The sequence below is a fragment of the Bubalus bubalis genome, chromosome 3 (genome assembly GCF_019923935.1).
Source record: "Bubalus bubalis isolate 160015118507 breed Murrah chromosome 3, NDDB_SH_1, whole genome shotgun sequence".
Classification (NCBI taxonomy): domain Eukaryota; kingdom Metazoa; phylum Chordata; class Mammalia; order Artiodactyla; family Bovidae; genus Bubalus; species Bubalus bubalis.
In genome coordinates, this window is record NC_059159.1 from 71145046 (window position 1) to 71168475 (window position 23430).

At 47.7% G+C, this 23430-nt stretch overlaps 1 protein-coding gene and 1 long non-coding RNA gene across 5 annotated transcripts in view; one reads left to right on the forward strand and one right to left on the reverse strand.

The window, feature by feature from the left end:
• Positions 1 to 7729, forward strand: part of PINX1 (PIN2 (TERF1) interacting telomerase inhibitor 1) — a 62776-nt gene extending 55047 nt beyond the window's left edge. For all 4 annotated transcript variants that reach the window (XM_025281350.3, XM_006064318.4, XM_044939706.2 and 1 more), the window contains one exon: positions 7025 to 7729. In XM_025281350.3, the coding sequence (XP_025137135.1) occupies positions 7025 to 7448 (424 nt within the window). In that variant the 3' untranslated portion in view covers positions 7449 to 7729. The remainder of the gene's footprint in view (positions 1 to 7024) is intronic.
• A 201-nt stretch (positions 7730 to 7930) lies between these two features.
• Positions 7931 to 23226, reverse strand: LOC123332748. The gene is made up of 5 exons (XR_006549741.2): positions 22381 to 23226; positions 21792 to 21927; positions 19251 to 19307; positions 18529 to 18687; positions 7931 to 8231 (listed from the first exon to the last, which is right to left on the reverse strand). It is a non-coding gene; the product is annotated as an uncharacterized LOC123332748 (long non-coding RNA).
• Positions 23227 to 23430: the final 204 nt, after the last annotated feature.

The following is a 23430-nucleotide window of genomic DNA, read 5'->3' on the forward strand; positions in this document are numbered from 1 at the left end:
TCCAGTTCATTTCTCTGAGTCTGTAGGTTCCAGGCAGTGTTCCAGCGTTTTAACATTAGAGAGGTTACAGGGGGTTGTGAGTTCTCTTTAACGTAGATCACTTCATAACCAAACTTCCCTGTCTGCCAGAAATCACATGGCAAATAGCAGTCCTCTCTAGCACTCACCAGTATAATTCAGTAAAGTAGCAAGAGACTGAGATTAGAACTTCATCAAAACCCAAAGCCCTCCAACTCGGGGTGTGTGTGTGTGTGTGTGTGTGTACTTCACATGCATCTAACATTTCCAAATAGCAGATTATATTTCACAATCAGTGTATCCATTCATTCAGCAGGTATTTACTTAGCTTAGTTACTTAGTTTACTTATATACTGGAGAAAAAACACATTTCCACTTTTTTTTTTTTTCTGATGGAATTAAAAACTTTATTTAAGTTTGAAATTCACATAATTTTCACATGTCATGAAATAGTCTTCCTTTGATAATTTTCCCCCCGAACTATTTATAATGTAAAAAGCATTCTTAGCTTGTGAGGTGTGCAAAGATCTACAGCGGTCAGATTTGGCCCTTGGGCTGTTCTCTGCTTGCCCTGTTCTAGACAGAGCCCTCCCGGAGACTTCCCTGGTGGTCCAGTGCTTAAGACTCTGCACTTCCAATGTGGGGGCGAGGGGCACTGGTTTGATCTCTGGTTGGGGAACTGAGGTCTGTATGTTGCATGCTGCGTGCTGTGGCAAAAAAAAAGAGAGAGAACTCGGGCCCTCCTGGAACCCCTGCACAGGCCCTGGATTCCTAGAACCTGTATGCATGAGCAGGTACACATTACACACACACACATAAAGTTAAGAGGTACTGCATAATTCTAGTCCCGTTGTGCTTTTTTATTTTTAACCCCTCTTCAAATCAAACCTTCCCTCTGTTCAGTAGAGTCTGGTATTTGTTTTTAACTCTTAGGATACTTGCCCACCTGAAAGTGATTATGTCTTCCGGGCAGATTCCACAAGGCTGGTTATTTCCTGAGACTTTGTATGTTTAGCCTAACTCCAGATGTGAGTAAATGATAATCTTGAAAAAACAAAAACAAAACATGCAAGATTTCACACTTGAGTAAACTTCTTGTGAGTGCAGAAATAGCTCTTTGTCAATGAAACACTGTTTTCAATCATGTGGAAACCAAAAAGACACCATAGAAGGCAAGAGAAGAGGGGTCAACAGAGTCGCACCATCCGTGTTTTCTAACCAGCGTGTTGACCACTTCTGAGCTTAACCTTTGGAGACAAACCATCTGGATGACTGCCTGCAGTCAGCAGCTTCGCCAGTTGTGTGATAGCTCAAGACAGCCTGCAGGCTGCACCTTAACACCCTGCTGCCAAGGTGGGGCTTCTAGTGGAGCTTGACCCAACTGTCTTCTCAGAACGTCTCCTACCTTTGCCTCTGATGTACCCTAGAACTCTCTTGCTTTCCACCCTCTTCTTTTGATGGCAAGAACGGTTAACCCATACAGGTTATTTTATTGCTTGTGTTCAGCTCACGACACATCATGCGTGTGACAATTCCCCTACTACACACCACCTCATTTTGCTGATTTATTAATGCCTAATCTTCTGGAAGGTGGCGTGATAACAAGTGGAATAACAGACCAGAGGAGACACAAATGGATCATTTGGCAGAGCTGTGCATCACTCAGGACCACAGGGAGTAATCGGCTGATCACATTAAAAAGGCTCTGGGATGTACCTGTAGTAGTGCCCCAAGAGGCAAGGTGGCATCTGATTAGAGGAGCATGGCTTCATCCTGTAGGAAGAACAGCCACCTCAAAATGCCAGCTCTCTCCTTCCCACTCTTCCACGCACCTTCTAGTCATTAGCCCTGCCTGGCTTGTGGGGGAATCTGAGCCCACAAACACAGAGCTAATGCAGTAGGGGTGGTGGGAGTGCTTCCCAGCCTCGATCTGCCCGGGGTTGGTGTCTGTTGTGCTTTCCTGGAACCCTCACCACGTGTTTGCTCTTGAGAGGCTGTGCTACAAATGAAAGAGGAATGGTTCCTGCCTTCAGGGAACTTAAAGTTTCCATAGGAAGATGCTTAGAAAACAGACTGTTTAAGACCAGAAGGTAAAAGTAACGAATTGCTAGTCACAGGTAGTAAAGAAGAGAGGTTGTTCCCCAAAGGACCAGCTTCTAGGGGGAGGTGCTTTTGTACTTGATCTTTAAGGAAGTGATGGCCACGGCTGCATATCGAGGGTCTGCAGACCATTGCAGTGAACACAGTGGATGACCCCAGCAGCGTCCTCTGCTCCGTCTGTCAGCAAAGCGTTTCATGCCCCCACAGTCAGGCACCGCCCTCACCTCAGCTCTGCCCTCCTCTTGATGGGACATGAAATCGCTTCTGACCTGAATTCATCACTGTCCTAAGTGGATGGGTGCAATTTCTACCTCCCATGATGACATCAAGACATAATTAATTTGTGTTTGTCAGAACTGTCCCGCTGGAAAGCTTAGAAAATATGCCAAGTGTTCTTTCGAACTCCTCACTTGCCAAGCTCTCTTAACTCTTCCCAGACTGATCCAGCGCAAGCTGACGACAGGCCAGGGCGGAAGTGAGCTTCTGTTCATCACAAGCCACAGCACTCAGAGCTAATGCCCCCACTGCAGAGTCTATCACCCTGGAGCTCTGGTGTCTGCCTTTCCTTTCAGTGAGAAAAGCTCACTGAAGGATTACTATCACACCCTGATCTCTGTGTCTTGGCATGGAAATCAAAAGGCTTCAGTCATCTTGTAACTTAAGATCAGCAGTGACACATGAGAAAGGCTAGGTTGCTAAGTTTTGCCTTTCAACTTCATCCTGCACTGTAAGCTTATCACAAGTGGTAAGATTTTAGGTTTAAGGTGCATCTGCCATGACGTCTCTCTAAATTCTCCATCCAGACTGTTATTTCCCTGCCTCAAACGCTACTAACAGCAGTCTTCTGAGAGTAATAAAGAGAAGCCGCTTTATTTGGCCCTTTCGCTGTTATTCCATCTGATTAGGTATGTTTGAGTGGCACGGAGGACACGGAACCCAGGGGAGCTTTGAGTACGTGGCGCATTGAGCTGCCCAGCCTCTAGAGAGAGCACCTAACAAAAGCAAAGAACAACCTCTTTTCAGAAAAGGTGACAGGCATCTTTCAGGCACCTGAGATGACTGTGGTATGTGTGTGTGCTCAGTTGCCCGGTTGTGTCTGACTCTTGGTGACCCTATGGACTGTAGCCCGCCAGTCTCCTCTGTCCATGGGATTTCACACTCCCAATGCAGGGGGCCCACGTTTGATCCCCGGTCAGGGAACTAGATCCCACATGCTGTAACTAACACTTTGCATGCCTCTATTAAGACTGTGCATGCTAAGTTGCTTCAGTCGTGTCCAACTCTGTGCGACCCTATGGACTGCAGCCTGCCAGGCTCCTCAGTCCATGGGATTCTCCAGGCAAGAATCCTGGAGTGGGTTGCCATGCCCTCTTCCAGGGGATCTTCCTGACCCAGGGATTAAACCCACATGTCTTATGTCTACCTACGTTGGCAGGTGGGTTCTTTACCACTAGCGCCACCTGGGAAGCCTACAACTAAGACAAGATGTGGCCAAATAAATAAATAAATAATAATAATTAAAGAAAAACAAAACCTTAAGTACAAAATAGGATTGTTATTTTTAAAGTTACAGCTTCTTACCACCTTTTTTAGAAACATTGGAATGATTTCCAGGAAGTAAACTTAAAATAGATTCATATTCCAGTTAATAGTCAACCCCAGTTTCTTGCTTTTATTGATTTTAGCTTCTAATATATAGTGTCAATTCTTTTAAATGTATTCTTACAAATTATTCAGTGCAAATAGTATTTGGCCCCTTCTGCTCCCCTAAGTGGTATTACTAGATCTGCTCTCTGGCAGATGGTTGGTGTAAAATATTTTTATACAGGTGGTTAGTATAAAATATTTTTCTGTGCACAGACTTGTAAGTGCATTGCTAGCACCTCTCCATCTTGATTTGGCAGTCGGGGTGCTAGTCCTCCCTGAGCCGAGCTCATCCTGCTCCTTGCTTGTCCTGCCTCACTCTCCTCCTCTGCTCTCGGTGTCACAGAGGAATGGCTGCTCCAAATATCATTTCAGAGTTCAGTAACGTTTAGACTTTCAAGTTGAAGCTAATCTACTTATTTGACTTGCTTAGTAACTGAGACCCAGAGAAGTTATGGGATTTATCTAAGGCCCTCCATTAGTTAATAGCAGGAATTGGAATTTTAAAAGAAGAGGTTTCCTAAATCCCTGAGGTTAAGTCAAATATTTGGTAAAATCATTAGTTAGCCAGACCTCCCTTGCTAGTATTTTGTATGGAACAGGAAGTTTTCCAGTTATTTGTAAACTTACTTTACTCATTTTTAGAACACTGCTAGCAAATTGGGATTCTCAAGGTTTATGAAGTAGTGTAAGTCACATGTGGTATTACAGAATTTACTTTTTGAGGTTGCTTTATGTGTTTAGTGGAAACCTGGGAAGAAGCGAGTGGATTCTATTTCAGTACTAAAAAGTATCTAGTGCGTTTCTCAGTACTTACTTACTTGGAAGAAGCGACCAGATATGAAAAGTATGTTTTCTTGAAGAAGTGCACATTTTTCACATTTGTGGCTGAGACTATAGAAACAAGAATTGTAATCACTGCAGTAAAATTGGGTGTCAGATTTGTAAAAGCATAAAATACGAGACCAGGGCCTTCCTTGCTCCTACAGCATTCAGATTTGCAACCTGTCCCTCCTTTGTTTCCATGGTTTTTAAATCACATACACTCTTGGAGTGTGGGAGGCTGCCCCTGGCATTCCCCAGCTCTCCCCGAAAGTCATTGTCTTGCCCGTACTCTCCTTGGGATCAATAGCATTTGGGTGCTGGCACCTCTCAGGCTTGTCTCCATGCCCTGCTGAGCTTGGTGTGCAGTGGCCCGTGATTATCAAAACCCTTATCACCATAGGAGTTGATTATGAGCAGAGTTATTTTCTGGGACTAGAAAGGCCCGCTGAATTCAACAAGTGACTCAAAAACGATCTTGTATTTTCTAGTAACTAAAAGTGTGATTAATACCAGTAATTAGTTCCTGTGATTTAACTGTTAAAAGCAGGAATTCAGAAGCTAATAAATGGGTGAACAAGGTAAGGAGCCATAGGATATGACTTGCATTTGAGCGTCTAAGACACAGAGACGCTCCAGAGGAGTTGGCCCACATAGGATAAACTCCTCTAATACTGTGAAGCTACATGAGCCCTGTTTTATGTAAACAGGCCACCTTCATACAGGCTTGCTGTGTGTGCTGTGTGCCCTCACTTCATGGAAGGCTTGACCTTTCTTGTCCATGAGACTGGGATTGGCTGGGATCAAGAGAGTCTTAAGATTTTTCATCCTGTTCTGCAAAACTTCAGATCTTTTTCAATATTTGAGGAACCAAAAGACAAAGTGACCTTGTTTTTGGCTTCTGTGCAGCTATTTTTAAATTTTCCTCAAAATTACTTCATGGGCTTCCAGGCAAAATTGAATACTGATAGATAACATTTAAAAAGGTCAGTTGGTTTGTTCCACCTTGTAAAAGGTGTTCTACATTTTCCCTTTTGAAGTTTAAAAAACTGACTACATGATTTTGTGGTTTTAGCCCTGAGTAAAATTAGGTTTGTGTTGATCGGAGAAGTTTGATGTTGTTGGTAAGGTATCTTTGGTGACAGCTATCCAGGCCAATGGCCATTCAAAGCCCCACTGCCCACTGCAGTAATGCTGAGCCGGCCAAAGCTTCAGGCTGGAGGCCTCTGGGCTGGGTCTGGAGTGGTGCTGTAACAGGAGAATATGTAGTTCACTTATATGTGTTGGTTGTAATAAAGTTAGCTGCGTGAGCAGAGTTTTGCCCACCAAGCTCAGAATAATTTGTGGACTCCAATTGGAAATGGATTTATTTAGAAAACTGTTTCCCAGCCTGGAAAGGGTCGGACAACCAATCTCTTCCTGTGCGAATAAGTGAATATGAAGGAAGAACCCAGGTAATTATGAAAACCTAAGTTTAGCTTAGTTGCTTAATGGCTTGATTACTTTAAAAGACTGTGGGCAAAATTATTCCAGACACTGACTTTACTTAAAACACAGTCCTTATATTCTTCCACTCGAAGGTGCTTCCTTTTCTACACACACTTTTTCACCTCCTTACTGCCAGCCAGCCACAACCTATATGGTGTGATACCAGCATTTCATTTTTTCTCCCAACCTATTAGGTTAGGGTTTTTTTTTTCCTCTTCTTAAGCTTTACAACCGGGAGTATATTTATTTAAAATTAAAATGTAAACCGCAGTTAATCCTGGTGGTTATGAGTGAGTAATTCCTCCATTTAGAAGCAGGACGGACACAGCCAGGAGTGTCTAGGTCATGGCAGAGTCGAGGGGTGGGAGGGGACGTCTCCCGTCTCCCAGCCCTGGCGCCTCCTCCCCCGAGCGGCTGCCAGAGGGCCATGCTTTGCCTTTGGAGGGAAAAGAAGGTGCCCTGGACACACCAAGGTCCAGGTTGGCACATCTGGGGTTTACATATACACGGTTTCTAAGCTTGTGGGTCAGGGCACAAAAGCCTGTGAATCCACAGCAAGCCGAAGGAGGTGTCTTGATGACACCACAAAGCTCCAGGCTTTCAGGGTCTTTGTTTCTGAGCCTCTAGGACTTTTGTTGCCAATTTTCATGTTGTTGCGCAGGAGCTGTTCATTCAGAATTCTGTCTGGGTGACTTGCCGTCTACCTTGTGAAGTTAGCATCTTCCGGTCCAGCCTCCCACCCTGTAGAGTCCTCAGCCGGTGCATCTGGCCACCTTGTTCCGTGTTGCGCAGCTCAGCTCTGGCCAGCAAGGAAGAGGAAACAAGAGGAGACCTGGTCCCCTAGCTAGGTCTCTGGGCTGGCAAGTGTGTGGGGCTCCGGGCAGAGGCTTCCTAGATGTGGTGAAACATAATTAGCTGATAAATAACCGTTTTTCACTCTTCCCCACCCCAGGCCCACCCCAGCCCGTCTGCCACGGAGGAGACTGACACCTCCACCACGACCACCAGTGCCTTCACCATCCACGAGTACTTTGCCAGGCGCATGGCGGAGCGGAAGAGCAAAGCTCAAGGCATGGCTGCAGGGCCGGAGGCTTCAGAGACCCCAGTGGAAAGGAAAAGGGGGAAGAAAAGAAAGAAAGAGGCAAAAGATAAAAATGTGGAAAACGACATCCAACCTAAGGCCAAGAAGAAGAGAAACCAAGTGGAATGTGAGCTGGGGGACCCTTGCTGGGATGAGAATCCTGGAGCTCCTGCTGAGGCTGGAGAGGGTCACGTGGGTCCACTCGACGACCAGGACTCCCCGCCAAAGCCCAAAAAAAGGAAAGAAAAGGAAAAGGGACCAAAGCAAGTTGAGGCAGCAGTGGATAGTAAGCTAGATAAAACACCAGTGAAAAAGAAGAAAAAGAAGAAAGGTTCCAAATAAGTTCTCTGGAGCAGCGCCTCCCAGCTCCTCTGCTGTCAGGGCGCTGCCGGGACAGACTCCCCTGGCTGGGCGTCAGGCGGGTTCACCCAGGGAGCCGTGTGCGCACCGCCTCCAACATGCCTGGCCCCTGTCGCATCTCGCCCACACTGCGTTTTCCCAAATCCTATTCCCAGAACTTTTCAATGTTCCAAATCATGGCTGTCACACACAAATAAACTCCTTACTGGACTCTGAGTCCTTTGGCACATTTATTCACCTTCATGTGAGCACAGCGTTATGTGTACACACACGTGTGTGTCTCTCACAGTCTGTATTTGCTCTTGGTTTCCTTCAGTAACAATGAACTGTGCTCACTTAGTCTAATTAAAGGATTAAAAGGCATTCGAGAGTTCTTTTTGTTCCATAGCCAGCCCACGCATTTTTGCCAAGTCGGTTTTATATGATTACATTCCCAAATCAGAGAGTTGTTTTGGTCTGGTTTGGTGGTGATGGGGAAATTGCTTTAATGCTCTCTCTTCCACTGAGCAGTGACAGCCATGTATTTTGAGGTCTTCTTCCCCAAGACTACAAATTGGAAGCAGTGAGGTGACAGTGGACACAGTTTAACTTCCCAGCTCTCACAGGAGGCCTCTCGCGGTTCCTCAGCGGGAGTCGGTGGTCAGATACATATCCCTGAGGACAGATCCCCTGGAGAGGGCTCCTCTTCACCTCTGACCATCAAGAGATCCTCAGTACGCTAAACAAAACAAAACAAAAGAATGAGACTCTTAAGTTTATGAGGTTAATTTCATCACGATTGAGACTGCCATAATATTAATAAAATAAATGAATATTACATAAAGTGTAAAAGATACCTTCAGCCTTGCTCACACCAACTGGTGTCACCTCCTGTGTTTATACCCGACCCGACACACCCTGGCGTGTCTGCCTGTGTGATGGTTCAACTCTCTACACGCGGGTTTCCCCAGAAAACTGCAGACACCGTCACACCCTCTTTGGGACACAGAATGAAAAAGGCAAGTGCAGCTGGTTTTGCGGTCCAGCGTGTGGTTGCCTCTCTCCCGCTCTCTTTGTTCTCTTGACCTCTGCTTTCTTCTCTTCTGCGACCTTTCACCCTTGCACTCCCTCATCCCTGCTCCCCTCTTATTTTCAGTTCCCGGTTTTCCTCTTAGCCCTTGCTGGCTGCCTGCTCCCCATCCCGCAGACCTGTCTGGAGACACGGGGCTGCGGCACGCGGGCTGGCCTTCCACCTGGTTTGTAGCTATGCTCCTGGATAAGAGGAATGAAAACTCAACCACCACCTGATGAGCTCCTGCCCTTGACTTGAACCCCTGGGGTCACACATTATATATGAAGAAGCATGGCCTTGAGATTCTTAAAACAGAAAAAGTGCATGAAGTATGTTCGATTTTAGTCTCCTAAGACTCTGAATGATGCTAACTGCTTAAAAGTATACAGACACATACCACAGGGAACATTCTTATGAAGTCTAGCTTCTGAGTTTATTGTTGCCCTCAGCGTTCAGAATTCCAAGCAAGGTCTGGTATAATAAAGCACCAAAGATTTTTAAAGTCACTTTTCTTCCCAGAAGGCACATGCCCAAGATATCTCTGCTTGTCTTGTCTTGTTATGAAACGAGTTTCAGAAGGGAGTGGCCATGTAGAAAACCTAAAGATAATTATCTTTATATGTATATAGACTGGGGTGGGTTTGTTTCTTTTTTTGCCTTTTATTTACTTTAACTTCCTTTACCGATAAAAATGAGGAGTCAGAAGAATATGCTGAATTGTGTGCAGGGGGAGGAAGTGAATGGGCATTTAGGGAGCAGGGAGCGGCACACCAGTCATCGGGTTCAGGGGCTGGTGGGAAGAGCAGAGGAGGGAGGGGCTGCAGGGAGCTCTCGGAGTTGGAAACCCAAGGCAGTGACATCGCGAGACTAGTTAAGTGTCACTCGCACAGCACCTGTAGACTGTGATGATTGTTTGAATGGGCCACAGAAAGAACCAAATGATTTTAATAATCAAGAGGGCAGCCTGAGAAAAAGGCACACACGCAGCAAAGAGCAGACAGTGTGACCATTTGCTTTGACACAGAATCTTTGATTTTTCTCTAGAAATGCTCGGCTTTCATTTTTCTGAAGTATCTCTTTCTCAGGTCACTTAGTTTTCTGGATCTAAGGTGGAATTTAGAACAATGAAGTGCATGCTCTCTGGACACTTGAATTTCATAGGTATGATACTTTAAAAAGTTAATATATGAGCTGTGTTTTTTGCCTTAGGTTATCTCACTAGGTGAAAATATATTAATACTGTAGCTGTCAATGCTTTCTTTGGCATCCTACAATTTTCAGGGGGGGGGAATGTAGGTGCCCGGGAGAATCTTTCTGCCATTAAGGGGTTCTTAAATGTTGTCGGTAATGCCCTTCTTTCCTTTACTGTTAATTGTAATAGAAAATAATTATTACTACATGTGGTCTTATGTGCCCGGCCTTGTTCCAAGCACTTTAAATAAGTCAACTCGTTTAGTCTTCAAACAACCCAGTAAAATAACTATTATTGTTATCCCGTTTTATGGGTAAACTGTATTTTATAAAAGGACCTCTTATAATTTTTATCGCTAGGTTGATGCTGCTCCCAGGGAACCAGAGATGCTCCAGTCCCTTCTCTTCCCTGGCCAACACAGCCACAATTTTTTATTTAGTCCTCACCCTTGTGATGTCACCTGTCCTAGCAAAAAAATTTTGTGTGTGTGTGTGTGGCCATGGCCATGCGACATGTGGGATCTTAGCAAGAGTTTCTATGGCTGATGCTCTTCATATGCCCTGGTTACTTTTAAATGAGAATGTATGTGAAAGCAGCTGGCAAACTGCAAAGAGTTTTACAGTTAAGTTAGTATTGTTTATACAAACTGTGGAAAATACTTTTGGGTTCACGGCACGTCAGAAATTCTCAATAGGTTTTCTTTTCCAATGTGGTCAAGAGGTTGGTGGGATATTGTGTGAGTAACTCAGCTTCCTTAGACCCGTTTGCCAGTCTATGAAACAAAGATGGAATTCCTTCCAATTTGTAGAAAATACTCACGCTACTGAAAGATGAAACCAAAACGAGCATTTGTGTCATACCACAGCGCCTGTGTCTTCTCTATTCACCTGCTGGCTGACCCTGGCAGGACAGGCTGGGACCTGCCTTTTTTAGGAACAACCCCAGAGAAATGTGTCAGCGCCGTCTGCCCCAGCCCAGCGCAGCCTCTGGTCTGGCCAGCAGCGCCTTCCTTAGATTTGAGTAAGAAATTCCCCGCCGTCACCCTGTTTGTCTCGCAGGTTCTGCAGCCACTGCAGTTTGGAGCCTGTTGCACTGGCTTGTGGAGCTGGCCAGGTCAGATGGGATGCTCCGATATCAGGTTTTATAGCGCTCAGTTATTACTGAGCAAATTAGTATCATGCCCTAATAAAGAGGATGACTAGACTCCTTGAGGAAAATATGCTCTTCAGTTAGGAAATCCTGAATACACTCAAAAGTCATGCTCAAAGCCGTGATGGGGTCCGCGCAGGAATGCAGATAGAGGCGGTGCGTAGGAAAGGGTAGGTAGAACGGGCGCATCTAGGTTGCCAGCGAGGAGTGGCTGCAGGGTGCTTTCCTCCCACCTGAGCTGAACTTTTGCGTAAGTGCTGCTGTTTAATCACTAAATTGTGTCCGACTCTGACCTTATGGACTGGAGCCCGCCAGGCTCCTCTGTCCATGGGATTCTCCAGGCCAGTATATTGGAGTGGGTTGCCATTTCCTTCTGCAGGAGATCTTCCAGACCCAGGGATCAAACCCACGTGTCCTACGTTGCAGGAGGGATTCTTTACCGCTGCATAAGTAGTCAACTTTTAAGGAAAACTACAGTACAGTGAGTTATTTGACCAAAGGAAGAATTTCGTAATCAGTTTCATCTTAAATTTTCTGTTAGTATGTCCCATGTCGCATTTCCTCAGAGAAAAGTACATGGTTGCTGAAAGACATTTATTAGTTCTGAAAACGTCTACTGAGCCCCAACCTCAGGCTGAGCCCAGGCCAATTCAAGACAAAGAAACAAATTCAGGGCAGGGTCCACCCACCCTCAAGACCTACCAACTTGTGTCATTGAGAATGCGCTGCCGTGCCCTGGGACATACTCTGGGCCATACCTGACACCTGGCTGCGTTTACACAGGCTTGATGGTGCTGCACCTTCCTCAGCTTTCATGCGGGTGTTATCAAGTTGGGTGGTGAGCTTTGGGAAATTCTTTGCTGACTCATTTGACCTGAACCTGAAGAGTGACTTTCTCCTACAATCTCCCTTATTAACAACATTTTTAACTCTGTGATAAATAAGCAGAATTATATGCACATCCTCCATATGTGTGTGTGCTCAGTGGTATCTCTCTGTGACCCCAGAGACTGTAGCCCACCAGGCTCCTACGTCTGTGGGATTTCCCGGGCATGAATACTGGAGTGGGTTGCCATTTCCTCCTCCAGGGGATCTTCCCAACCCAGGGATCGAACCTGCATTTCCTGCATTGGCAGGTGGATTCCTTACCGCTATCCCACCTGAGAAGCCACATTCCTCCATATGGAGTAATCCAAAAATGTGTTTTGTGTAAGTGGGGAGTGTGAGAAAGACCCCAGCTTCTATCTCAGCCTCCCCTTCCCCTTGTCCCTCCTGTCACCTGCACATCAGGTGAGGGAGCCAGGTGTGGAAGAACTAGAGGGGGTGGCCTTCAGGTAGCCTCACTTCACCTAACAGCCGGGACACCCTTTGAACCCAGATGGAACAAAAGCCTATTAACAGGACTTCCCTGCTGGTGCAGTGGATAAGAATCCACCTGCTAACACAGGGAACATGGATTCGATCTCTGATTCGGGAAGACTGCATGAGCCACATGCCACAGGGCAACTAAACCCGTGTGCCACAACTACTGAGCCCACACTCTGTAGCCAGTCCTCTGCAGCAAGACAAGCCCCTGCAGCAGGAAGTCGGCATCACAGCTAGAGTGCAGCCCTGCTCAAGGAGTCTAGAGAAAGCCTACACGAAGACCCAGCACAGTCAAAAGCAAAATGAATAGATAATTAAAAACAAACAAGCAAAAAATCCTATTAACAAACATTTGTTAAGAAAATGGCAGATCCCAATTCCATCCAGCCTTCAGAACCGGGGGAAATGAAGGTGTGAGAACTCAGGGGCAATGCCCAGCACCTTGGCTGGCAGAAGAGACCCCTTCTCCCTCATCCTTGGGGCTTTCCCTAGTGAGGGGCTGCATGGGACCCCATGGGCTGTAGCCCGCCAGGCTCCTCTGTCCATGGGATTTCCTAGGCAAGAATACTGGAGTGGGTTGGCAGGCAGATTCTTTACACGAGTGCCACCTGGGAAGCCCTGTGTTACAACTTTGGGATGTATCATTTTCCCCATTCAGGTCGAGGGCCTCTGGAGGCAGAGTTAATCTTTGTAATCCTAGAGCGCCCAGGACAGTGCCTGGTGCACAGCAGGTTCAGGAGGACCCTTAAATGAAGAAGCAAATGAAGAGACCACAGCAGGGACCATGCTCTGAAGGCCTGAAGTGTATCCAAGATGAAGATGCTTAATCAGGGCTGCACTGCCGTAGCCACAGCCCCAGCTTGGTAGTTCCTTCCAATTCTCAATACGAGAACCCCTATGTCTGAGACCTCCACACCCAGCTTGAGGGCTTGATCATGAACTTCTCCCCATTTACCCCTACGCCTTCCTTGTCACCTTGCCACCGGGAGCTCAAACGGCCCCTCTCAGGGCCCCATTCTCAAGGCTCCCTTCCTCCAGTGGTGGTTGTAGAATTAAATGAAAAAAGAACTTAGTGAAACACCTGGAGAACAGCCTCAATGCAGTTCCTCTCTTCCTCCAAGCCCAAGAGGAGAAATGAGCGTAAGAGCTGCCTATAGGAAATCCCATGGACACAAGAGCCTGGCGGGTTACAGTCCACGGGGTCGCAAGAGTTGGACACAACTTAGCAACTAAATCAGGCTTCCCTGGTGGCTCAGCTGGTAAAAAATCTGCCTGCAATGTGAGAGACCTGAGTTCATTCCCTGGGTTGGGAAGATCTGGAGAAGGGAAAGGCTACCCACTCCAGTATCCTGTCCTGGAGAATTCCATGGACTGTATAGTCAGTCCATGGGGTCGCAAAGGTTCGGACACGATTGAGTGACTTACCACTTTCACTTCACTTTAGCAACTAAATCACCACACGAACTGGGGACCCCAGTCATGGGAAGGCACTGGTGGCCCCTCAGAAGAGGAAGTACTGGCAGCAGAGCCAGCTCCCTGGCACCGGGGGCTCCCGAACCCCTTCGTGGGTGACCAGCTCTGGGTGCAGCAGAGGAAGGTGTGGCCAGATCATCCTGAAGACATAAGAGTCCCAGGAGGGCTCAGCACTCCCACTGGGAGGTGAGCTGTGGGCTGGGCCCTGAGGCAGGCCGGGTGTGGTCACATTGACTCAGATTTCTCAGGTGACAGACTCCGGGATCCTGCCCTCCCTGGGTCTCCTTGGTGGGCTGAGTCGAGCAAGTTGTTGCAATTCAGCCTGGAGGGATTACAACATCCTGCCATGATGGGGTGAGGTGCTGCCAACCTGAGATGAGCGCACAGTGTGAGCCGGTGCCAGCAGAGCGGTGACAAGTGTACTCAGGCTTCCAAACCAGAGGACCGTTCCAAATATCCGTCCCTGAGAAAAGCGATTCTGCTCTCAACAGCATAAGAGCCACCGTATTACATTCCCTGTCTTGAAGAAAGAGGCTCCGAGTTTCTAAGTACCTTGACCAAAGTCATTCGTTCATAAAGTAGCCGTTGGAATGGTGTCTTCCCAGGCCCAACCCTTTCTTGATCCTGGAAAGGTGATGGGTACTACATTTGATTTTTGTTTTGAATAGTTGAATTAGTTTTGCTCAAGGTGTAACTTAGTCCATTTGGGCATGGAAGCCTGGGTTGGGAAGATCTCTTGAAAAAGGAAATGGAAACCCACTGTTGTATTCTTGCCTGGGAAATCCCATGGACAGAGGAGCCTGGCAGGCTACAGTCCATGGGGTTGCAAAGAGTCAGACATGTCTGAGTGACTAACACTTCACATCTTTTGTAGTTGAATCATCGTTCTTGAATATACTGTTTCTTTTTTCTTTTTTCTCTTTGCTTTTCAGTTTGGGGCCTTTTTATTGACATGTCCTCAAGCTCACTGACTCTTTGCTCAGCTGTGTGCAGTCTACAAATGAACCCATAAGGCATTCTTCACCTCTGTGACAGTGGTTTTGATTTTGAGCATCTCTTTTTTACTCTTTCCTGGAATTCCCATCTCCCTGCTTATATTACCCATCTGTTCTTGAATGTTGTCTAGTGTTTCCACTAGACCTTTAGCACATTTAATCATAGAGATTTTTCTCTGTTTTTTGGCCACACCGCAAGGCTTGTGGGGCCTTAGTTCCCAGATCAGGGGACTGCACCTATGCCCTTTCAGTGGAAGTGAGGAATCCTAACTACTGGACCACCAAGGAATTACTGATCACAGTTAAAATTCCCAGTCTGATAACCACAACATCCCTGTCATATCTGAATTTACTCTGATACTTGCTCCTTCTTTTCAAACTGTGTGTTTTGCCCTTTAGTATAATTTGTAAACTTTTTGTTGAAAGCCAGACATGATGTACTGGGTAAAAAGGAATCTGGTGCTGCTTCCTGAGGAGGTCTATCCTCAGGGTTTGTCCTCTGGTAAGTTACCACTCTTCCATATCTATCTATATGTCTCTCCAGTCTCAGCAGCATCAGTTTGTCATGTGTTTGGACAAAACCTCAGTTTTTGTCTCCTGAATGTGGCGGGGGGTGGGGGACGCAAACAGACCAGTTCTTCCCTACTGTATGTTTCTTCCCGATGACTCTCCTTTACTAACTCACACAAAACACTTCATTTCTGGTCACCAAATGTGTGGTTCTTCACCAAGCAATTTTCTGCAATACCACCTGGGTGTTCTACAATTTAACTCACTTCTGACACCATCTACCCAGAGATAGCATCAAACTGCACAGGTTAAGGATTCAGTCTCAAAAGACTGCCCCCCCCCCCGGGGCCCCCTGCTGCACTTCAGACCCCAGCTGCAAGCCCAGGTTATCGCCTGCTTCTGACCAACAAACTACAGATCAGAGGTTCCAATACCCCCCTCCTTGGGTATGATCAAATTGCAAGAACTCAGGGAAACTCTTCCTTATGCTTACCAGTTTATTAAAGGATGAGATAAAGGATACACATGAACAGCCAGATGAAGAGATACATAGGTCAGAGGTCTGGGAGGGTCCCCAGCACAGGAACTTCTGTCCCCTGAAGCTGGGGGCGCATCACCCTCCTGATGTGGCTGCGTTCACCATCTTGAAGGCTCTCTGAATACTGTACTTTAGGATTTTTATGGAGGTTTTTTCATGTAGGCATGATCAATTGTCAACTCTATTTTCAGCCCCTTTCCCTTCTCAGGAGGATGGAGGGTGGGGCTGAAAATTCCAAGCTTCTAATTATGCTTTGGTCTTTCTGGTGACCAGCCCCTGTCCAGATGCCCACCCAGAGTTACCTCAATAGAACAAAAGATGCCCCTAGTGCTCTTATCACTTAGGAATTTACAAGGGCTTTGGGAACTCTGTGCCAGGAACCAGAGGCAGAGACCAGTATATATTTTCTATTATCTCACATCCTGTGACCAAATTCTCTGATGGGTCTAAAAAGATTGTTGATTTTTGGTTTGTTCATCTTTTTTTCGTATTGTTAGAATGTGACTTGGCTGGTTTAAAACTCAACATTCAAAAAACTAAGATCACAGCATCTGCTCCCATCACTTCACGGCAAATAGAAGGGGGAAAAGTGGAAACAATGACTGATTTTACACTCCTGGGCAGATGGTGACTGTAGCTATGAAGTTAAAAGATGCTTGCTCCTTGGAAGAAAAGCTATGACAAATCTAGACAGTGTATTAAAAAAGCAGTGCTATCACTTTGCCAATAAAGATCTGTATAGTCAAAGCTTTAGTTTTTCCAGTAGTCACGTACGGATGTAAGACGTGGACCATAAAGAAAGCTGAGTGCCAAAGAATTGATGCTTTTGAACTATGGTGTTGGAGAAGACTCTTGAGAGTCCTTTGGACTGCAAGGAGATCAAACCAGTCAATCCTAGAGGAAATCAGCCCTGAATATTCATTGGAAGGACTTTGGCCACCTGATATAGAGAGCTGACTCACTGAAAAAGACCCTGATGCTGGGAAAGACTGAAGGCAAAAGGAGAAGCGGGCAGCAGAGGATCAGATGGTTGGATGGCATTACTGACTCAGTGGACATGAATTTGCACAAACTCTGGGAGTTAGTGAAGGACATGTAAGCTGGCCCACTGCAGTCCACGGGGTCGCAAAGAGTCGGACATAACTTAGTGAGTGAACAACACGAATGTGACTGATAACTTCTAAGCCCCTTGCATGGCAAACTAGAAACCAAAATTCCCATTCTTTTACTTTTAATTCATCTGTATATTTGTGTTTAAAGTGGATTTCTTTACAGTCACCATGCAGTTTGAGTCTTGCTTCTTTTTATCCAATCTGACAATTGATGCCTTTTAAATGGAGTAGCTTGGTCATAAATGCTTATTGTGATCATTGATATGGTTGGGTTTTAATCTAACATCTTATTGTGTTTTCTATTTGTCCCATATGTTTTTTTGTTTGTTGTTTCTTTTCTCCTGTTTTCCTGTCTTGGATAAATTGGATTAACTGATTTTTTTTTACCCAGTCCCTGCCCTAAAGGAGTTTCAAAGCTAGTGGCAGTGGGAGCAGCATTCTGTTACATGATGTGAGCGCTGCTTACGCAGGTGTGGTCCCTGGGAAATCTCTGCCAGCACGCACATCTGTGCACTTCTCTGTGGGTACACTGAACCTCAGTGCTACTGCTACTGCTAAGTCACTTCAGTCGTGTCCGACTCTGTGCGACCCCATAGACGGCAGCCCACCAGGCTCCCCCGTCCCTGGGACTCTCCAGGCAAGAACACTGGAGTGGGTTGCCATCTCCTTCTCCAATGCATGAAAGTGAAAAGTGAAAGTGAAGTCTCTCAGTCGTGTCTGACTTGTAGCAACCCCATGGACTGCAGCCCACCAGGCTCCCCCGTCCATGGGATTTTCCAGGCAAGAGCACTGGAGTGGGTTGCCAGAACCTCAATGAGCACCTGATTAAAAAACAAAACATAAAATAATGGTAGCTTGAAACCCACCCAGTAAAGCGATCACCTAGAGCCAAACAAATTAAGAAGTATCCTTGCTTTCTCACACCAGAACTGCTGGCTGATGACAGAGTGCGCCGTGATGAGATCGCTATCAGTTCTGCCTCCCCGTGTCACTCATTATCCTGACATGTGTGCACAGAGGCTCAGAAAAGACATATTTCCCATTTTGTATTAATTATAGGCGACCCCTAGCCAGTTTCTCTTCTTCCTCTGAGACATTTGAAAAGAAGAGACAGTAGAGTTGAAGAGATAGAAACATACCTCCTTGAACCAGTTGTTAGTTTTTCTTGTCATTTGCTGGTTTTCCATTTAAATTTGTCTGAGAGTTTAGCTTCTGACCAAGTAGAGATTATTTCAGGGACTTTCCCTGGTGGTCCAGTGGCTAAGGCTCCCAATGCAGGGTGCCTGGAGTCTATCCCTGGTCAGGGAACTAGATCCCATGTGACCCAACTAAGAGTTCGCCTACTGCAACTAAAGGTCCCTGCTTGCTGCAGTGTAGACCTTGTGCAGCCAACACACACACACACACACACACACACACACACACAAATAAATAAACATTTAAAAAAATAAAGATCATTTCAGCGCAGTCATTCTACACGCATGCTCCCTTACAGAAGGAAATCTGATCATTGTTCAGAGTGGAGCAGGAGAAAATTAATGTAGAAAATGTCTGTCCTTGACATGGAACTCTCCTGGCCCTCAGTGCTAGGGAGGAGGCAAATACAGATCCCAGGATGAGCACTGCTTACCTGGGCGCTGTCTTGGGTACGCACGCAACACAGGCCAGCCCCTCAGCGGTTCCCTGGGCCTCCGAGGCTTTCCACCCTGTGTGCTGGCTGAGAGGTTGCTCAGATGTGCCCAGATGGGACTGGACTTCTGGCTCTAAGTCAGGATCTGTCCCCTATTCACTGAGAGATGTGACTGATCAGAGATAAACACACACATGTAGAGGGGCATTCTGTAGTAACCAGAGAGTCTGATCTGGGAAACCCCAAGTTTCTCTACCCCTGGGGTTTCTCTACTCTTGAATCCAAACATCAAGGGTTTTGATGTTACCAGGGGTCTCTGCTACCCACACTCAGGAGCAATGTCATCTGAAAATCCTATTCCCACCTCCCACAAGTGCCCTGTAAAGCAGCTGTCACATCTAGGATGCTGTGGAAGTCTGTCCAGGTGTCCTGTGTCCACTCAGGTAACCCTCCAGGTATATCACACATCTCTGCTGTCTGGTTTAATCCCCCCAAATTATTCTAAATCCAAGAACGTGATGAATTTCTCCTAAACTTCTGACTGTGAAGAGATATCTGTTGGCTGAAAGAGGAACTCTGTTTCTTAGAGGGAAGTCAGGCCTGGGGGCGGTGGGGCAGGAGGAAGGAGAAGGCAGCCAGCAGGCCTGGACCAGGTCTCCCGCCTCTCCAGCATGCATCTTCCCTGTAGCCAACAGGGTTAACCCATTTGCTTTTCACCTTACCTTGAACTTCAAGTGCCCTTTGAGGAGGAAAGGTCCAGTAGAACTTAAGTGATGCATCTGGAGAGGGTAGACAAGCAGGGGTTAGAAGCACTTATGTTCTGATTAGAAGCACCAGAATTGGCACTAACCATCAGTGCTGGTGAAAAGCACTTCTGTCTGGAGTGGGGCTCTGATCTGAGTCGGAAGCCGACACAGGGGAGCCCCAGAACTGAGGAGTAGAGACCTGAGGATGAGAGATGTGTGTTCAGGTCTCTGCTCTGCCACCTGCCTTATCTGGGAATTAATACTACCATCTGGGATGCCTAATTCACAGAGGGTTGTATGGAGGCAAGGATGAGCTGGGAATGACCTTTGCAAGGACTGTCAGTGGGGCAAAGATAAATCTGTGTGAGCAAAGGTGATCATCCTGGTGATGATGATTTTGACCTCCAGCCTGGTGTGAGGGACAGAAAGCCCTGGTAAGACACATGCACAAAACCACAGAGGGTAGGGTTGGGAGCTGTGGCAGCCCCAGCTCAGTGTGGCCAACCAGATGTGGTCCTGAGCAGAGTCCAGGGTCAGGAGCCAGGGCTGCTGCCTCGAGGCAAGAATGTGTGCCCCCTCCCTTCTCTCTCCTTCTAGAATCACCAAAACTCTTCAGTTGGGAATAGAATCAGGAAAGCTCCTTGAGGGGAAAGTTTTGTGGGCTAAACCCTATTAATTCTATATTTAAGGTCCCATCCATTCATTATTGTATAACATTTCACAGTTATTTAAGGTGCACATTCAATTCAGTTCAGTCGCTCAGTCGTGTCTGACTCTTTGGGACCCCATGAACCAGGCCTCCCTGTCCATCACCAACTCCCGGAGTCCACCCAAACCCATGTCCATCTAGTCAGTGATGCCATCCAACCGTCTCATCCTCTGTTGTCCCCTTCTCCTCCTGCCCTCATCAGGGTCTTTTCCAGTGAGTCAGCTCTTTGCATCAGGTGGCCAAAGTATTGGAGTTTCAGCTTCAACATCAGTCCTTCCAATGAACACCCAGGACTGATCGCCTTTAGGATGGACTGGTTGGATCTCCCTGCAGTCCAAGGGACTCTCAAGAGTCTTCTCCAACATCACAGTTCAAAAGCATCAATTCTTTGGCGCTCAGCTTTCTTTATAGTCCAACTGTCACATCCATACATGACCACTGGGAAAACCATAGCCTTGACTAGATGGACCTTTGTTGGCAAAGTGATGTCTCTGCTTTTGAATATGCTGTCTAGGTTGGTCATAACTTTCCCTCCAAGGAGTAAGCGTCTTTTAATTTCATGGCTGCAATCACCATCTGCAGTGATTTTGGAGCCCAGAAAAACAAAGCCAGCCACTGTTTCCACTGTTTCCCCATCTATCTGCCATGAAGTGATGGGACCAGATGCCTGAGGTTCTTTCAAAAACACCATGTCAGGAATCCTGTATTATCCCCATTTTACTGGCAAAGAAACTGAGGCTGAGATTGGGTGAATGAACTATCATCACATCACTAGTAACTTGAAGCAACCGTTTCTGACTTCATGTCCTGTGCTCCTGTAAATACTGTTCAGTGAACTACAGACCTAAAGGAAGACAGGAGGGAGGGGAGAGGGGAGAGAGAGGAGAGGGGAGGAAGGAGAGAGGGGAAGCAGGAGAAAGGGGAGGGAGCCGGGCGGGGACTGGAAAGGGAAGGAGGTGAGCAGCGAAGCAGGGAAGGAGGAAAGGAAACAGAAAAGGAAAGATGGAAAAAAGTCATTTGAGAGAGAGGGGAGAGTTCACACAATACACACCGCAAGAGTAAGGTGCAGTCTGTGAGCAGACAGGTCCACTGTCCCCCTGAATCTTCACATGGGAAACCCTTGGCTCTACTCTCCACAGATGCGGGAACCCGCATCCCATCCCGCTGTGGGTCCAAGCACCCGCAGGACCCCGCACTGCAGACTTATACATCTCAATCCTTCTTGGCACAGTTGCCCTGAATCCACCTCACTATCTCCACAGATGAACCTCTGCCAACAACTGGCCAGACAGGTCCTGGGCCCAGCGCTGGCCAGACAGGTATGGGGATGCCTCGGAGGACTCCAGTCCTGGCCCCTCTTGCTCAGCCTGCTGAGCCCCGGGCTTTGGGGACCCTTGAAGCTCAGGTACCGAAGGTCCGAGAGGCAGCCGGGGTCACAGCTACCCAGCACCCCTGAGCGCCGCCCGCACCAGGGCGCGTTTGCATAAAGTTGCCCAGGTGAATCAATGAGTAGATGCAAATCAATGAAGAAATAAAGAAAGGGAGAGAGGGAAAGAGCCCGAGTTCCTGCGTGCTCACAGCTCACGCGGTCTGGGCAGAGCCCCTGCTGGCAACACGGCGTTTAACGCCAAGGTCCTGCACAATCCAGGCTCTCGCGCTCTCTCCGACGAAATGCCAGAAATTATTACTGTAGACAACAACCGCAATACCTATTCTCTCTGCCCTCGCCGTTTTCTCCATCTTGCTGTCGGACTTTGGAATCCTTCTGGACAACTCTACGCTCCCCGGCGCCCGAGCATCTTCCTCACCTGGTGCCTGACTGCGTGCACTCTGCTCCGGAACCGCGCACCGAGAGCGCCTGAGGCTGCAGGCGGGGAAGGGGACGCCCGCGGCCGGGAAGGGGGCGCTGTCCCCTAGAGGCTTCTGATCCTGCGGACCATCGTCCTGTCCGGGAGAGGCAGTGCAGTTAGAAAGGGTAGAGTCCTTCCAGGGGTCCATGGGCTGCCGCGCAAATACCCCTGAGGGGATCCCTTCTCTATCTCTACGACTAGGGTCACCCCTGGCCAGGTGCGGCTGTAGCCCCCGGAGGTTCCCGGAGCATTCCGGTATGGAGATTTTAACTGAGAGATTTCTGGCAGAGGAGTTCAACAGAGGAAACGGCCTAGGCGTCCCCAAATAGGAAAGTCCACCTAGTCCGCGGACACACTCGCTATGCAAATCACCCCCACCCCTCCCGGTCCCCGGTGCTAGCCAGCTCCGCCCGCTCCACTCCCGGTGGAGAGCTGGAGCCTAGGGTGCTGCCTCTGGGTCCTGGCTGGAGGAGGTAGGAAAACCCGGGGCGCTGTAGATCATCAGTGGGACTTGAAAACGAGAAGTTGCATTTTTCCTTCCACTTACCAAGTCTTAGCCCTGGCGCTGCTTCCGGAGAGTATGTTGCCCACAGAGGCGCCTGTGAACTCAGTCACTGCACACAGGGACCCTGAAGTCTAGGCTTAGAATTTATGGCTGCATGTAAACAGTTATATTAACATCAACCGTCATGTATGTATGGAGTTTCAGCTTTCACACACAGCCCTGTGAGGTCAGTCTTATCCTCCTCCACATTTTGGACTGGGAGAATAGCCCTGAGTCATGCATTAAGTAACCCAGCACTGAAGACAGGTCCTGCCTCCAGATCCAAACCCATGGTCCTCTCTCCCAATGCCAGTGCTTTCAGGGTCACCTCTGTGGAGCCCTGCACTGGGATTGCTGCTCAGTAAATACACGGTGGATCCGATTCCAGGATCGGATTCCTCAGGACTTGGCTGTTTTATACAGTAGCGTGTGTCTAAGCCATATCTGCTCACTCATTTAATCATCCACTTATTCGGCCCTATTCACACAACAAAGCAGGATGAGGAGCTGTCCTCTGAGCAGGGCTTCCCATGCCCGATGGAGGGCCCTGAGCTTCCAGCCCTCAAGCTTTCCAGTGGAGGGCAGGCCCAGTCTGGTCTGGGGGGTAAGGAGGGGGGAGGTGTCAGGAGGAGGGGAACTCGGCAGCCCAGGTTGTGCCAAAGTCTAGGATGGTCAGAAGGCAGGGGTGGAGGGACAGAAGGACTCTGCTCTGAGAAGCAGGACTGATAGTTAGCAGAGAACAGAGAACACAGGAAAAGGGAATTTCGCCAGAGAAAGGCTGGAGGCGAGGGAGCTGGAGGCTGGGACGCCAGAGACCAGGGTGGGTTGGGGGTAAAGGTATAAAAAGAGAGACGACAGAGGCCAGGGTGAATGAGAGAACTGAGGCTGCAGGCATGCTCTCTGAAGAGCCAGGGAGCCGCTGAGCATCGAGGGGGGACCCTCCAGTGGGTGCCAAGGGGAACCCGAAACGGGATCCAGCCCCCTCTCCAGTCTCTCTGGCTGCCCAAGTCGGCTGGGGGTGGGGGGCGAGATTGTCGCCGCCCAGGTCATTTA